We start from the raw sequence: 17,798 nt of genomic DNA, 5'->3' as shown, positions 1-17,798 counted from the left end.
CTCAGCCTGGGATACACCAGGATGCAGGATTTCTTTCTCTTGCAGCTTCCCTTTGAAAAGAGCTGTGGCAATGATAGTATCTGTCAAGATGATCTCAGTATCACCTTGAGTTTTCTGAGGTAAGAGGTATTGCTAGTCTCATTTTTTGTTCTCCTTAAAATCTGCTCTTTCAGAAATATCCAGGCACTGTCAGGCTTCAACATTTTGCATCATAAATGTTTATTTTTCAGTGAAAACAATGACTCTGACAAGATGAAATTTTGTAGTGAACTGCTAAATAAGAGAACTGACCAATATATGTTTCATTTGCAGGAGATTTGTGGTCTTAATAATCATCCTCATACTTGCATTTCCCATATGAACTGTTTAACAACTGTAGAATATCACAAATGATCAAACATTTTTCAAGATCTTTTAGGTCTTTTTTTTTTCTGATCATATTCCTCTAGACCTAGGTTTGTGTGGTTTATGTGAAATAAGCCTGCTGAAACCACCCAAAGCTTTCTTTCAATTATTTGTTAAACTTTGGAGCAGTATTGTGTCTTGCGAGATTTTTAAATGTGTATTGGTAATCATCTGATCTTCTTCCCAAATCAAACCTTACTCTTGCTTTTGCTTTTTCAAGATGTTTACATGAGGTCAAATTTAAATCTTCCTTTTTATCGTCTGAAAAGTCCTGGCTAGTGTCTACTGGGTTCTCATCCATGTCCTGTGTGATATTTAGTGCCCTCTGGGGGAATGATGTGTATTTCTTTTTCCAAACCAAGGAAATAGCAGTGTCCTTTACAGAGATTTCCTTAGAAGTAGTCTTGTGAAAACGCTATTGAAACAAAACAAACATAAAGAAGTTAATAGTCTTGTGGCAGGCTGTGAGGCTGCTAATATCTTTGCTGTCTTGAAAAGGGGCCATTTTTGTTTCTCAATGTACTCTCCTGTCGAAGTTTAGGCTTTAAGTTTTCTCGTTTTAAGACTTTTGGGAATATAGATGGTTTTGAACTGTTAATTTCTACAATTCTACTATAGTCAAAAGATTGCGTGGTTGTTGATCATTTTTCAGTAGTAATTTCTTTTGGCTCTACATAAACAGCTTGTAACTCTTTCTGGAACTGTGTAACTGTTAATAGTGGCTTCTTCATGTTTGTGCTGTCTTTAGACTTCCCATAACATTGGTTTTCCCAATTTGTGTCTTCCTCATTCTCTGAATTTAAATAAACATAAGTGTTACTTGATGAGGATAACTCAGATTTGTATAAATATTCTTTAATTTCTGGTTGGACTTCAAAATTTTGGACACGTGGTATGACTATTGGCTCAGGTTTTTCCTTCACAGTCACTTTATATATGTTAATATAGTTCTTTTTTGTTTCCAGGGGCTTGATTTTCAAAGTAGTTTTTGAATGGTTTATTTTTGGTCTATTATAGCAACTATGTAGTTCTTGGATCTCCTTTTTGAAACCAGTTTTTTTTTTTGACTTGTGGCAGTTGCATTAAATTGTGGTCTTTTAGGGGTATCTAAATGGTGCAGTGGATAGAGCACCGGCTCTGGATTTGGGAGGGCCTGAGTTCAAATCCGACCTCAGATACTTGACACTTACTAGCTGTGTGACCCTGGACAAGTCACTTAACTCTGATTGCCTCACCCCCTCAAAAAAAACTGTGGTCTTTTCATTCCTTTCTTAACATTAGTTTTGTTTTTCTTTCTGGTGAATTGTTAAATAGGAACTCTTGGCTACTTTCTCTCTAAGGTTTTACTCCTGTTAGACCTTGTTTTCCCATTCTTTTTCTGGAGTATTGCCTTTCATCTTCTCTTACCAATGATGATCTTCTTTTAATACTATGCAAAGTAAAACACTCCCTTTCCAACTTTCTGATTAGTTCTATATTTCATCTGTATATTTCAGCAATAACCTCTTGTGATATATTTCTTGGAAAAGATTTTTATAATTTTGCTTCTCTAAAGGCTTTTCCAGAAATTGATTTAGTCCTCTCAAATCTGAGCTTAAATGATATTAGGAAGGTAAAATTAACAGGCTTTGGTAACAGGTTGGATATGGGGGATAGAGTGAGGCAACAGAGTTAAGGATAACATTTAGATTGCAAGCCTGAGTGAGTGGGAAGATGGCACTTTTCTCCAATACTGCACAAAAATGCTTGTGACCAGATGACTGAATGACAGCTTAAGGTGACAGTCCCTGTCCTCAAGTTTACATTCTTACTGAAAGAGACAATATGCATGGAAGATTGTGCGCCATCTTGGGGAGGGTGGGGGGAAGTTTACTTTCCAGTCCATCCTCCATTCAGGCACTAAAGTGATTTTCTTAAAGTACAAGCCTGACCATGTCACCTCCCTACTTTAAAAAAATTCCAATTTATCACACACACACACACACACATTGTTTGTACATAGTTGCTTTTAATGTTGTCTTCCCCTAACTTCTTAAGTGCTGACTGCCTCCCTCATTTCCCTTGAAGCTTACAGACCTTGGTGGTGGGAAACCACCAAGAGCTAAATGTGACAGTGACTGTGAGGAACGAGGGTGAAGACTCCTATTGGACCTTAGTGACTTTCATACATCCCCCAGGACTGTCCTTTCGACGAGTATCAGGGATTCAGGTAACTCAACTGTCAGTACTGTCCAGTTTTTGCCCTCTACAGAGATCTCTGTCTCTATGGTAAACTTGGCTGCCTCTGTTTTCCTTCCCTCCCACAGAATCAGCCATTGCATGGTTCCGTGCAACTACTCTGCGATTCAGGAATGGCTGGGAATAAGAGTGAAAGACAAAGCCACTGTAAAGTTAGTCACCCCATCTTTCGGGAAGGTAGTGAGGTCAGCAATACTATGTTGATCAAATACTTCTTTCCCCCTTTTTCCTTCACTCCTTCCCTTTCAATCTCTTCTCACTTTTCTCTTCTCTCTCTACTCAGATCAATTTTAATACAACATTTGATGTCTCCCCTATGGCTTCCCTTGGAAACAAAATGGTCTTCAAGGCAAATGTGGTCAGGTGAGATCAATGTCCTTTGATAGGAAACCCTACCTCTTGCTGATAGTAGGATTCCACCCTGTGCCCACTGGATGGGCAAACAAATCTTCCCTTAGCCTCATCTGAATGGCCCTCCCTCTCTTCTCTCCAGTGAGAATAATGCAACCATCACCAACAAGACTTCCTTCCAGTTGGAGCTACCAGTGAAATATGCTATCTACCCAGTGATCAGCAGGTAACAACTCCCTTCACTCTATTCTCCCAGAGGGCTGCTTATTCCCTTCCTGTCATGCTCAGACTGGTCCGTGGTTATAGTATTGTGTGGTTATATGTGCTGTAAGTGTATGTGCCACAGGTATTGCTAGCATTTCATACTCAGGGTGATAATTATCTCCCTGTCTTTCACTTTTACTGCTTCTTTACCCCATATCTCTGGATTCTTCATCCTAGAAGAGGCAGCATGATGCAATGGAATGAGCACTGGCTTTCCAACCAAAAGACTTGAATTTAAATAAGGCTCTACCATTTAACCATCTGTGTTACCTTGGGGAAGTCACTCAACTTCTCTGAAGCTACATTTCCTTATTTCTAAAATGATGGGGCTGAGTTGGATGACCTATAAGTTCCCTCTGATCCTATATTCTCTTTCTTGCCCATCACCTACTTGTCCTTTATTCCCCTCTGGCATTCCAACTGAGGAATGCTCCACAAATCTCCCTAATGTTGGATTCTATACTGCCATTTCATTCATCCAGTCAACAAGTATTTATATAGAGTGTAAGGTACTATAGACAAATACAATGGTGGTTAAGAAATAGCCCATTGCTTTCTGGGGCTTAAAATCTAGTGGAATTGCTTCTTGTACCATTTTTCATCTTTTTTTTTTCCATCAGCCATGAAGAATCTACAAAATATCTCAACTTCTCAGCCTCAGAAGAGAAGAACAGCCCTGGTTTGAAGCACAAATACCAAGTAGGGGAATAGTGTAGAAGGCCATGACATCAGGGAAGAGTTGTAATTAGGAATCCTAACACTTGAGGCAAATGCAATTGAGCCTGCAGGGGATGGGGGTGGTGGAGATGTGGCATAACTTTAAAGGTATGACCACTACTGTGCATGGTTGATGTAAACTGGAGAAAGGTCATTCTGGTCAACTGGAAGATAAAGAACTGGCAGGAATTGGGCTTTTGGAGGGGAAAGGGCCTTTGGAGTGGTACAAAAGACAGACATTGAATTTCTTGGAATAATAACCTAGAGGTGCATAGATTAGGCAGCAGGAATCTGGACAAGAAAGAATTATTTTCAAAGGAGGTGATTTCGGAGTGATGAAGGGACAGGGAGAGTCTAAACACGGCAGTGGGGAACAAGGGGTATGCCAACTCTTCATCTTGGCCCTGTGTGCTAAGTGACGTGAAAGAATGAGCAACCAGCTTTAGAGATGGTGCCAAGAGGTATGACGTATTCAGGGGAAAACCAGGTTTCGATGAACATCAGAAGAGGGAAGGACTCTGATGAAAAGATCTAAGATGAAAGGAATTTTGACAACTGCTAATCATTCCAGAGTACACAATGAAAAAGAGGGCAGAGGAAGAAAGGATGGAGTGGGGCAGAAGTGGGAGAGAGGTGGTCTAGAGGATTAGGACTGAATTGGATAGGAATTAGAATATAGGGTAAGAGGGGAAAGGGGTTTTAAAGTGGGAGCAAGTGGAGACAGTTTAACTTCTGATACAAGTTCTGGAGAAGGGATTGCCTGTCCTTTTCCCCTCTCTTCTCCTGACTTTTCCTATCATTAACCTCACTTCCTTGCCCTTGCCCTCTCCTGGGGTCACCTATTCCCCCTCTCACCACACCCACCCCCTGCCCTAATCCCTGTAGCAGGACAAACCGGCAGATAATCAAAGTTCAAGCAAGTAGGTCTTCAGACAATAGAAGAGAGGAAACAGCACTTCCCTTCACTTCAACCAGATGGCATATGGGACAAAGCCCAAACTGCCTTATCCTAGTTACAGTTCTGCACCTGGGTCCTGAAATCTTGGAAATGAGGAAAGAGTTGTCTTCCTAGAGGCTATACTACTTGGCTTTAGAAAATAACATGTAGGGTAACATAAGAACTGAACATTGAAATCCACACCCTCTCTGCACAGGTGAATAACTTAGGTCAGCGGGATCTCGCCATCAAAATTGACTTCTGGATCCCAATTGAGTTGAACAAGAAAAGCATTTGGGAGAATCCTGAGGTCTCCCCACCCCAGGTATTTCTATTACCACATTTTTGCCTATATACTCCTAGGTCAAATGTAAAACTCTCCCTGTTTGTTCCCCTACCTTGGAAATTTATAGTATCTCTCATACTTCCCTTGAATAAAATTCCAGACTCACCTTCAGAATTCAGGATTTCCCATTTTAACCTCATCCTTGACAGTCTCTCTCTTTCCTTAGAATCTCTCATGTACCTCAGAAACAAAAGCTCCCAGTCAGTCTGACTTCCTGGCACAGCTTCGTAAAACTCCAGTAGTGGTAAGAAGGGACCCAAACTCTGGGGACACCTGCATGTCAGAGCTACAGAAGACCATTGTTAAAATCGGATGCTCTTAAGCCATATCAGAGCCAGTTACCTGATTTAGTTAGCTGGATTCAACTGCCACTTTTGTGACCTTGGGCAAGTCACTTAACTTCCCCTAGCCTCAGTTTCTTCATTTATAAATCGGGGATAACTACACTTACCTCACAGGGTTGTGAGGATTAAATGAGATGATATCAGTAAAACATTTTGCAAATATTAAAGTGCTACCTAAATTTTAGCTGTTATTATTGTTGTTGTTTACTTAGAGTACCTTATTTTGTTTTCTGATCTATGAGCTTCTTTCTCTCTCAACTCCTTCCTTCTAGAATTGCTCCATTGCTGTCTGCCAGAGAACTCGCTGTGATATCCCCATCTTTAACACTCAGGAAGAATTTACCTTCACTATCAAAGGCAACCTAAGCTTTGGCTGGGTTAAGCAGGTATGCAGACATATGATGAGAGGCTCCCATCTGTTCTGCCCACACAAGAATTAGACATGTTCCCTATTTTTTTGTCAGAACTCATTGTTTTAATCCTTCCTCCATGCCACCCCTTTTCCCCGCTACAGACACGACGTAATGACCTGTTGGTTACAAGCTTGGCTGAAATAATTTTTAACGAGTCCATATATTCCCTACTTCCAGGACAGACGTTTATGACAGCCCAGGTAACCTGTGTTTATGGAAACTATCTATTCACACATGGGATCATAGACTTAGAGCTGGAGATGGCCTTAGAAGTCATCTAGTCCAGCCTTCTCTTTTAAGAGATGAGAAAACTGAGGTCCAGAGGAGTTAAGTGACTTGTCCAATATCATACAAATGGCAGAGCCAGAATTTGAACTCAGATACAAGTATAAATATTCCAAGACAGGAGTGGAACCTGGGTTTGGGAAGGGTCTGATTTAGGGGGCAATGTTTCCCAGATGCATTATATACAAATTTGGGGTCTATTGTTTTTTAAGATCCAAAAAAGAGGAGTTTTGTGTTGAGTTAGTAGCTTGGATTCAAGGGGAATAAGGTTCCGATAAGAAGACCCAGAATTTAGATAAGGAAGTCCTGAGTTCTGGTTTGAAACAGATTTGGGGAAAGGGGATTAAAAAAAAGTCAATATGATTACTTTTGTTCATTGAAATTTCTTTTCCTTCAATGTTACCTCTTACCACCTGACATCCAGACGGAGACCAAAGTTGAACGATATGAAGTTTATTCTCCTGTTCCCCTCATTGTGGGCAGCAGCGTTGGGGGGCTGGTGCTCCTAGTACTCATCACTGCTGGACTGTACAAGGTGATATCCCTTACCCTACCCTCTATCCCCTAAATTCTTCTCAGACTGAGAGGTTTTCTTCCTTTTGAGACTCTTTCTTTAAGCAATTTTATTGATTAGATTTTGTTTTCAATATATCACACAAACCCTCAGCACACTCCTCATTGAACATATCACAATAAATAGCTCTTCCCCACCCCCCCACCCCCCACCCCCCAAAAAAAATCAGTTGGAGCACTGGGAGAAGTCTCCAACGCTCACACAGGTTCCCTAGAAGCAAGCTATTATTATGAGTATGGATCAGCTTAAAACTATAGCTTATAAGCCCTACTAAAGTAGGGGTCGTGACATTTACTAGTCAACTGGAGGACAGCATTCATTCAAATCACAGGCAACTAATGAAAAAATATAGTAAGAAAGTAGCAATAAAACATTTTCCTCATAAACTTGAGGCAGAATCTCACAAATGGATCAGTGGGGGAAAAATAGATGATGTGTGGAAACATGTACAGAGAGGTATGCATTGAGGGAATAGCTATAGCATAGACCTCATGGAAGGGCAACTCATATTTCTGATGCAACATGACCTACCATTGTTTCTCATGATGCTATTTTGCTGTTCCCACTTGGACCTGCTGTCTATTGGTCTTGAGTGACATGCAATTTCTGCCTAATGCTGTTTTCTCCAGGATTCAAAGGGTTTCTGCTGGTTGCTGCCAAGTGTGGCTTTAAGGACTGAAAGAAGTTCCAAAGGGTCTATTCCAGGGATGGGGAACCTGCAGTCTCAAGACCACATGTGGCCCTCTAGGTCCTTGCATGCGGCCTTTTGACTAAGTCTAAGTTTTACAAAACGAATCCTTTTATTAAAGGGATTTGTTCTGTGAAGTTTGGATTCAGTCAAAGGGCCACACTTGAGGACCTAGAGGACCATACATGGCCTAAAGGCACAGGTTCCCTATGCCTAGTCTATGATCTCCCCAACTTCCCTTACCTATGCTTGTCCAATAATATATACTGTCATATACTCTTTTGGGGGGGGTTTCTTTTTATCAAAGCTACTTCTTTTATCCTTAATTAGGTTCACAATTGGTTATAAAGGCCTGTATTGAATGTTGCTATACTTAGTCCATGTCAAGAAAAAGGGAATGCTGTGTGACCCTGGGCAAGTCACTTAACCCCATTGCCTAGGCAAAAAAAAAAAAAGGAAGGGAACCAAGAGTCAGCTGAAAATATGCACTATTTAAATTACAGCCATACCTGAGCAGTTATGATTTAATTAGTAACTTTTCATCTAATATAAATGCTACAAAATAGCAGAGGAATAGAGGCCATCTGGACCTGAAGGTCATTGTATTGCCCCTAGACTAAAATCAATCTAATTATCTTAATAGTATATGGCTGACTAAATCTCTAACTTCCAGTTTCAAAGAAGAGAAAAGCAAGTAAGAAAAAGCAATGACCTACAAGAAAGTCACATCCTGATGTGACCTCATGAGAGGAGATAGGTGTGGCCTATGTAGGATTCAGTTCCAAACCCTTCCAGATAGGAGCAAGGACTAGAAAGAAGTAATTACCAGTGGTCCACCATTTCCTCCTAGAGCAACACCCACTGGTTATAGTTGCACAGGTTGCCATGGCTGACTATTTCTGTGTTTAGGACCATACTCAAAACCTTTCAAGCATGGTAGAATCTACTAGAGTTTGCACAGTCTTTGAGAATCCAGGATCACTTCCTTACTACAGTGAAGCATCATAGTAAGATGTGAACGTATTTATCCCTTTGGAATCTAGTGTAGAATAAGATGCTGTATTGGAAGATATTAGTCTGAACCCATTTTCACCAGATAGCTATATCATCTTCCCAGCTGTTGTTGAATTAAAATATCTTGCCCTTAATTCTTTATGTTCTTGGTCAGTATCACATAGGCAGACTAATTTGTTCAATGAATTTACTAGGAAGTCTTGCTTATCTAAGCTATTCCATTTATCAGTTTTTCTATCTGTGTATAGTACTAGGTAGTTTGATAATTATTTATAATATAATTGGAGAACTGCTGATACTAAACCACTTTCATTCCTTTTCATTATTACTTTTTCCAGAGAATTGTTTGACTTTTTGCTCTTTCATATGAAATCTGATATTATCTAATTATTTAAATATCCTCTTGGAAATTTAGTTGGTATAGTATTTAATATGCAGACTAGAATTTAAATAATATTATCACCTTTATTATATTGTTACAGGTATTGTGTAAATATTGCCCTCATTTAGGACTTATTTTTGTAAAATTTTGTTTTGTGTTTGTAGTTGTTCATCAAGACATTTAGTAAGTGCCTACTATGTGCTAGGTACTGCCTAAGCACTGAGGATACAAAGAAAGGCAAAAAGAGTACATACTCTCAAGAAGCTCACATTCTAATAGGGAAGAAAACATAATAACAACTGTGTATATACAAGATATATAACGGGTATACTGGAGATTATCTCAGAGAAAAGGCACTAGCTTTAAGGAGGACTAGGAAAAGCTTCTTGAAAATGTAGGATTCTAGTTAAAACTTAAAGGAAGCCAAGACCAATCTAATGCGCATTTTGGTAGCTTAGTAACTGGGTATTTAATATGTTTTGTTATTTTTAATGATTCTTCTCTTTCTATTTTTTCTTCTTCGTTGTTGCTATTAAAATGCAGGGTGCTAATTAATTTCTATGGGTTTATTTTATATCTTACTACTTTGCTGAAGCTATTGTCTCCATTTTGATGACAATTATTCTTGAATGATGGTCCAAACTTTTCCAAGTAAGCTATCATATTGTTGTCAAATAGAGATGATTTTGCTTCCTTTTTGCAAATACTTATCTTCTTAATTTCTTTTTCTTTTAATTGCCATCGTTATTATTTCTAGTACCATGTAAGATAATAATGGTGGCAGTAGGCATCCTTGCTTCAGTCCTGATTTTACTGAAAAATCTTCCAGTTTTTCTCAGTTACATAAAGTATCCATTGGTTTTAGATAATAAAAAATCATATTAATAAAGTTATTTTCATCTCTATGCTTTTTAGTATTTTTAATATAAACAAATGCTGCATTTTATTGAAGCATCTCTTGATATAATCAGTCATTTGAAGAGGTCAAATCAGTTAATGGTTTTTCAATTTTTATTTTAATTCAATTTATCTTACTTTTAATTTTCAGAGTCTTTTGTGTTTATTTGTTCATTTTCTAGCTTTTTATCACATGTTCAATTAATTAGTCTTTTGTTAATGTAAGTATATATGGATATACATTTTCTTCTAAGAACTGCTTTAACTATTATTTCTATGATTTAGTCTTTGACTCAGTTTTTTTAAAAAGACTTTTTAGTATCAATTTGTCTTCATCTTTTGATAATATTTTTATTAACTATAATTATATTGCTTTATGATCTATATTGTTTAAGATTTCTGCTTTTTACATTGGGGCAGAGGGTATTTTTAGTCATTGGGGTTTTTTTTGTACCCATGTGCAAATATGTATTTTCCTTAAGATTCCCATTTAGAAGTTTATTAACTTGTCAAATGTAGTTTTCTAACATTTTAGTCAAAATTTTGGGGCAATGTGGTAGGATGAGAGACATAGTACCTGAGTTCAGATCCCAGATCTACCACTTTCTACCTATGAGGCCTTAGACAAGTCATTTAACTTTTCTAGGCCTCATTTTTCACTTTTGTAAAATGAAGAGCTTGAACCTAATGACTTCTAAAGATACTTCTGGCTCTAGAGCTAAAATATCATGATCTTTCTGTTGGATTTTTCAAGGTCTGAGGAATACTAGGGTCACCCCAAATCAGTGTATTACTATCCAGATCTTTTTAACTTAACTTTACCTTTAAGAGCTTGGTTACTGAGCTATTTGATCCATATCTATTTAATATTTGTATTGTTTCATTATTTATGATTTCAATAATAATATAGTTTCCTTACTTGTCTCTATCTGTTATTGGATTATCCAAAATAAAACTGCAACTCTTGTTTGTTTGTTTGTTTAAATTCAGTGGATGCATTCCTAGTTTTTTGTATTCAGTGGATTTTGTCCCAGCTTTTTGCTTTAAATCTATATGGACCTCAGTGTTCTAGATATCTTTTTTGTATATAGCAGATTATTGGGTTTTGTTTTTAATCCATTCTAAAATTTTTTCCTTCTTAATGGTAGATTCAACATCTTAACATTCAAAGTTATACTTGTTAAATTTGGTTTTCCCTTTATTTAGTTTTATTATATTACTTTCTTTAATTTTTATTAGTACAAGATACCATACTACTTATTTTGTTTTTAACATTCTAATCTTATTCGATCTCCTGACCACATCAAGCACAAAGTCTACCATAGTTCAATGCATAATTGTTGCAGATTTTATGCCAAATTTTTTTTTTGCAAAAAAGTGGGGTGCAATCATTATATGAAGTTTTTTTTAAATTATGCCAGTATTACTTAAAAATCATTTATTACTAAACTGTCTTTGGTGCAAGATTAGAACACACAGAATACTCATAAATACATGTTAAAATTGAATACTCACAATGTGTGTGTGCTGAGAATTCTAGGCTCATGGCTTGCAATGTGCGAGAGATAAATGCATGTCCGTATGCCACTGGTGAATACATTGCTGATCTGTTTATCTTTTAAGCGGCATGATGATTATATCATGTGATAATTACATAATGAAAGATTATAAATCAATTTTTGGACTGGGAAAAAAACACCCAGGGTACAACAATTACGAAGTGAAATATGGCATTGTATTTTCTAGGAATCTATTATTAATCATGAGCCACTTCTCTTAAACACACCAAAGACAGGCCCTCAGGTTCTATTTTTACTGATATAATTTTATTTTTGTTTACCCTTCTTCAGATAGCCCAGATGAAAATGTAGAAAAGAGACTAGTATTTTTCCTCTACCTTCTTCCCTATCTTGTTTAACTTTACTTTGTGATCCTTGATTTCAAGAAATATTTTTTTTTACTTCTCTCCAAACCTTTCAATTGTCCAAATGACTTTTGTAAAGAGATCCTTTCCTCAAATTCCTAGCTTTTGTTCAATGACTCTTATAGGATCACAAGATCATAACATCATGTTAGGTGTGATTTCAAAACAGCAAAAGCCTTATTTTAGAATAGAAAATTCAGAAATAGTATTAATGCCACATGAGTCATTGCAAAGATTACTTTTATTAGTAAACAGAACACAATATACTTCAACACACATTAGAAAAGTAATGGATCTGTGAATAATTCAATGTTAAATATTTTAATTTAAAACTAAATTCAAGGATAGATTGTCTTTAAGAACAGAAAAAATTGTTTTAGTCCATAGTAACTCAAGTTAACCACTAGACCTCTGTCCAGCCAGATGCTCTAAATTGAATCACTGGTTGAAGAGACCTAATTTCAGGAAAGGCTGACTTCTATACAAATCACAACTGCAAGAAGTTATTCTGTTAACACTGAATGATCAATTTCTGTGTAGTTGAGCTTCTTCTCTTTCATGACTATTGCTGCTACATTTTTGATGCTTCTATAAAGACAACCCCCCCACACTTGTAATATACAAATGATACATATATGAAATGTGTAAAATAAAGCAATAATACAGCTCCTTAGCTTGAGAACAAGTTTCCATATGGGAAAAGGAAAAAAAAAATAAAAGAAGCTTCCATTTTCATTCCCCTATCTCACAAAAAATGAAAACCGCTAACCAAAAACAATTCCTGTTATGTTCAGTTAACACAAAGTTATTCTTTATTCCTATTTGCATTCAACTCTTTATTACCTTGTTTAAATTTCATCTGCTTGCTTAATTTGTATGTCAAAGGACCTTCATGAACTATGAAGGCTCAATTCATAAGGAAAGATTTAAAATTTCTTACCTCAGTGAAGAACCATCTTTTTTCTATGATGGATTCAGTTTTGTAGGAGATCCAGTTTGGGGGCGCAGACCAACTTCCTTTGCTTTTCAATATGTTATATTTCAATCTATTATTTCTTTTTGGGGGGGCCTCTTTAATTTGTCTTGTGTCATTTAAATTGATGCTTGCTGATATGTAACTTGTTTCCTACTGGTTGCTTATAACACTTATTTTCTCAACTACGAAGCACTGGAACTTGACAACTATAGTTTTGAGTGAGTTAAATTTAGGATTCTTTTTGAGCAGCACTCTGAGGTTCCTATAAATTTTCCCTCTGCCTTATATTTACAATAATTCTTGATAGTTGTCTTATATTACCTCTTAGGTTATGGTATTTGGACTTTTTGTTTTTCTGGTTTATGGAGATCTGAGATCTTCTACTTTTGACATTTTAAAAAATGACTTATTTGTTCTTCTGTCTCTTCCTTTTTTCATTCTGCCTGAGTCATTCTATCATAGTCTATTACTTCACTGAGATTTTCTGCTGACTTTTCTACTTTCTCAATTGTTATTTAACTTCTTGAGTTATTCCTTCAATGATTTTATTTTCCATCATATAGATTCCTTTATTTTTCATATTTTGATTATAAACAATGCTCTTAAAGAATGTTCATTCTCTCTTCTTTCATTCTGAAGATTTGACCTTTTTAATTTTTTTTGTCATATATTCATTGTTATGGGGCTTTTTTGTGTTTACTAATTTCTTTGGTTTTTCTATTAGTTTTCTGTGGGTTTTTTTGTTCTTTCTTTCTTTTCCTTTGTTTCTTTATTGCTGTTCTTACATTTTATTTGGAGCATTTGCCACAAATTTGGATTAGTGCACAGAAGCTTGACTTCGTTACAACTACTCACACCACCCTCTTGCATAGCTTTTTTCTTTTCTTTTCATCTCTCATCTCTCCTTTCTTCTCATTATGCTTTTCTTACTCTTTACATAGTGTTTCCCTTCCTATTTTCCAACATCCTTGCCCTATCTTTTTTTGTTTCTGCTTCATTTCACATTTCCACCTCTCTGGGTCTTCATGGTGAGCTCCCCCTCATAGTCCCTGCCTCCTTGATTTATTTCTGATATGAAAGTGAGAAAGAGGGAAATATCTATGATTCTTATCACTTTCTCACTAACTCTGTATCTCTCCACCCCACAGCTTGGATTCTTCAAACGCCAATACAAAGATATGATGAATAATCCTGGGGAAAGTGCACCTGATACAGCCCTTCCTGAATAAGTGCTCCTTCTTTCACCTTTAGCCTCTTCAGATGGAGACCAATAGACTTTTGTTAAACAAGTACACCAGTTCTCTTCTTGCTCAGGGGCCAAACCACTCATTTCCTTCAGAAGAAGGAACGAAATGGGGCTTTTTTTCCCATGCAAGGAGTAAAATATCTCAATTCATGCATGCAGATCATTGAATGAATGGATATGTGAAACACCTCTTGGAAATGAATTGCTTGGCTTTTAAATGTGTGTGCACATTTATATAGGGTGTAATTGTCTTAGGCAGAGGGGACTGCAACTGGCAAAGCCCCTCTGGCAGGATGAGAATTGTTTCTGGCTCACATATGTGTACATAAAACCTGAAATAGCAGATTACTACCTGTTCTTTCTCTTGAGTGGATGTCTGTCCTAGGATATAGGACAGGGAACGACAAGGTAGGATAAGAAGGGAGCATCTACCTTTGTTCTAACTGGAAATAAAGAGAGGTGAGATTTTTTTTTCTTTCCCCATGTGAGTGTGTTTCCAGAGGAAGCCAAGAAAGTATTTGATGGAAAGGCTGAGATGGTAGTACCAAAGCTGGTGAGGTAGGACGAATGTCAGAGGCAGAGTATGACCTATGAATACCTTAAAGGGGAGAGTTGTTTGGTTCCCTTTACACATCACCATGTGTAGATAGTATTGAATAAATGTTTTGTCAGGAAGGTGGGAATATACTTGGAACCCAAACACATTAGAAAGGGTGAAAGGTTGCCCGGGAAAAGAGTGGTTCACTGTTATGAAGCGTGTAGTATCATGCATTTACCAGATGAGAACACATCTTACAAGACATGAACAAGGTCCAGATACCTCCTTGAATCAATCAAAGCATTTCAAGTAGGTAAGAAGCAGTTAGTCTGTTATGTTGAGGAAGTGGGTTAAACTCTCAAGACCCTATCTAAAAAAGGAAGAGTTAGTTCAGGACCTGAGAGATTTCAATGGTGTAGCAACAGAAAAAAAAGAGCAGAGGCATCAAGAGCTGAGCTGGAAAGAAAGACGCACAGAGATAACCCAGGAGAAGAAAGAAAAATTAGGACTGAGAAGAAAAGGGAGAGACAAAGGCTGGCCATTGGCCCTCAAAATATCTCAGAACAAAAAAACTCTTGCTCAAGCCACCAGCTGTACAGAGTTCCTCAAGGACTGATAGAAGTCCCAAAAAAGATCTGCTCTTTCTCCTCCTCTGGGTATCTTTCTATTCACATGCATTGTAATATACTCTGTTGCTTCTTCACTCAAATGTTTCCTGAAATTTTACCTGAAATTTACACAAAGAGACTAGAAGTTAGCAAGAAATCAATGTAAGTGTAAATTAAGACAGAGAAACATACCTCTGTCTAAATATTATGAATTTTCCTAGCTGGTGGCTCATTGTGATTGTGATGGTATTCCTAACTTTTTGTAAACTTCCTAAAGCAGCAGAGGAAGGAGCCAAATGGACTTCAGAGGTCATCATACTGCCCCAAAGCTTTAAATGAGCTAATTATTTTAACATAATATTATACTTAAATTGCTAATTCCTTCCTTCCTTATTTTTTCCTCTCTATTGCCCTTTCCTTCACCCTATCTCTTTTCCCGGGTAAGTTGTTCAAAATCAATCCTTTTCCCCCAAACCTCACAGGTTAAGTAACATTCTTTTATGGCAACATTTTCTAAGTTTTTTTTTTCATTGTGATTTGGTTACTCTGATTTCTGTTATTATACTTATAGGTGTTACCCAATTTTATTTTCTGCTTGTATATTAATAATATTTTTGGTTTGGGTTTTGACAAAACCTTTTTCAACTAAATTTTGCTCTTAGACAAATGTCATATTTCCTCTAAATCTTGAATCACGAGCCCAGTCCTATCCCTTGCTCTCACCATGATCTCCCACTGCTCCTAAGTCCATCACTGGTTCTATGTCCTCCCATACCAACTTGGTTTTTAGTTCCCCCCATGGATCTACATATCCTCTCTAGCAAGCAACATAATACTTGTTCAGAGAAGAAGGTCTCTTATTGTGTCTATTTTTCTCACTCAGACAAGAAATATTTCAAGGTTCCTGTTACTCATTACTGACATACATCTTTTCCCCTTGGCAAGGTTCTTTAATTTCTCTTTCTAGCATGACGACCGCCTTCATATTCCTCTGCCTTAAGCTGTCCCCTCCCTTGCTTTTATTTTGCTTTCAAATAGCCCCCTATATTTGTTAAGAGCTTAAGGAGTACAGTTGCCAGAGAAAAATCTATGTTCATCAGGAAGAACTGGGCAAGAGAGGAGCTTACCTGGGGTGCTACTAATGTGGGAAGAAAAATTGTCTGGGACACCTCAAGCTTTCTACATTGCAAAATGATTGGAGGCTGCTGGGAGTGGAGGGAAGTAGGGGAAAAAACTGAACCAAGGTCCCTGGGTGTGGGGGCAGAAGAGGAGCTTATGTGGAATACTGCCTTGGGGGTAAACCTGGGAGGAGGAATATTTTTTTAAACTGTGTGGCCTGGAATAAGGCCCTGATCACCACCACCTTCTTATGACTGTAATACTTGCCTCACAGAATTGTTGTAGGGCTCAGAAGAGGCAATGTAGGATTTAGCATGATCTTTACATATATGTGGGAGAGATAAATGGCTAGGAGTAAGACAACATATTTTTGCTATATTGAGATAAACGATTTTTTTTTATTTAGACCAACAAACAGTAAACATCATGTGATCTCATTTTCTCTACACTTCCCAATTAACTGTATGACTGAGAAGATTTGGTCTCATATAGAAAATTATCCGCCTTTTCTTTTCTTAGGTTTTCATCAAGCATACCATTGTATACATTGATCATTCTCAAATATTTTACAGAGATGAAAAAGTAGGCATATAGATCAACAGTTGTAGACTGAATTCAGTTCAATAAGCATTCATTAACATGTGAGGCACTGAGGAGGTGGAGCCAAGATGGCAGAGTAAAGGCAGGGATTTGCCTGAACTCTCCTAAATTCCCCTCCAAACAAACTTAAAATAACACCTCAAAACAAATTCTGAAATGGCAGACCCAACAAAAGGACAGAGCAAAACAATTTTCTGGCCCTAGACAACTTAGAAGGTAAGAAGGAAAGGTCCATCTCACTGGGGTGATGCTGTCCATTGCAGGCCCTGGAGGCAATTGAATCTGCAATTTCCAGAGCTCTCAGCCCACAGACAGTAAGGGGGTCAGCCATCTGGTCAAAAGGAGATTACAGGGGTTGCTTTGCTGGCCCTAGGTGCACTAGGTGCACGACTCTGTTGTATTGCCCATCTGTGGATCTGAGTTGCAGTCTCAGGGTGAGGAGGAGCACTAGTACACTAAAGCTTCCAGCTACAGGGGAGTGGGGACCTGGTCACAATTCCAAGACAGAAAAGAGTGCTTGTGGTCACTCACAGACAAAAGCACAGGCCAGGAGAGCAGTGACCACATTTCTCCTTAGATTATGTCACTTGGAAGAAGTCAAAATTTACAGACCCCCAGAACTAGCTCTGAAAGCAGCTGCACAAAAAAACCCTAAAACTGTATACAGGGCTTTCTCCACCCCAGGAGAAGTGCCTAACTTTAACATAGTTACAAGTCAAGAAATAAGATAGGAAAATGAGCAAACAACAACAAAAGAATCTGACAACAGAAAGTTACTATAGTGACAGGGAAGATCAAAACACAAACCCATAAAAAGACAACAAAGTCAAAACAGCTACATCGAAAGCCTCAAAGAAAAATGTAAATTAGTCTCAGACCCCAAAAGAATTCCTAGAAAAAGCTCAAAAAGGATTGTAAAAATCAAATAAGAG

At 37.6% G+C, this 17,798-nt stretch overlaps 1 protein-coding gene across 3 annotated transcripts in view; it reads left to right on the top strand.

Moving 5' to 3' along the window:
* Window positions 1–14,471, top strand: part of LOC110220501 (integrin alpha-M-like) — a 56,756-nt gene extending 42,285 nt beyond the window's left edge. For all 3 annotated transcript variants that reach the window (XM_021004537.2, XM_021004536.2, XM_078153031.1), the window contains 12 exons: window positions 46–119; window positions 2,473–2,614; window positions 2,712–2,828; window positions 2,927–3,006; window positions 3,137–3,220; window positions 3,879–3,957; window positions 5,130–5,237; window positions 5,425–5,502; window positions 5,875–5,988; window positions 6,117–6,215; window positions 6,725–6,835; window positions 13,904–14,471. In XM_021004537.2, coding sequence (XP_020860196.1) covers window positions 46–119; window positions 2,473–2,614; window positions 2,712–2,828; window positions 2,927–3,006; window positions 3,137–3,220; window positions 3,879–3,957; window positions 5,130–5,237; window positions 5,425–5,502; window positions 5,875–5,988; window positions 6,117–6,215; window positions 6,725–6,835; window positions 13,904–13,984 — 1,167 coding nt within the window. In that variant the 3' untranslated portion in view covers window positions 13,985–14,471. The remainder of the gene's footprint in view (window positions 1–45; window positions 120–2,472; window positions 2,615–2,711; window positions 2,829–2,926; window positions 3,007–3,136; window positions 3,221–3,878; window positions 3,958–5,129; window positions 5,238–5,424; window positions 5,503–5,874; window positions 5,989–6,116; window positions 6,216–6,724; window positions 6,836–13,903) is intronic.
* Window positions 14,472–17,798: the final 3,327 nt, after the last annotated feature.

This window comes from Phascolarctos cinereus, unplaced genomic scaffold (genome assembly GCF_003287225.1).
Source record: "Phascolarctos cinereus isolate Bilbo 61053 unplaced genomic scaffold, phaCin_HiC Scaffold_4;HRSCAF=312, whole genome shotgun sequence".
In the NCBI taxonomy this organism is placed as follows: Eukaryota; Metazoa; Chordata; class Mammalia; order Diprotodontia; family Phascolarctidae; genus Phascolarctos; species Phascolarctos cinereus.
The sequence above is the reverse complement of the archived record's forward strand: the minus strand, read 5'-3'. Positions and strand labels throughout refer to the sequence as shown.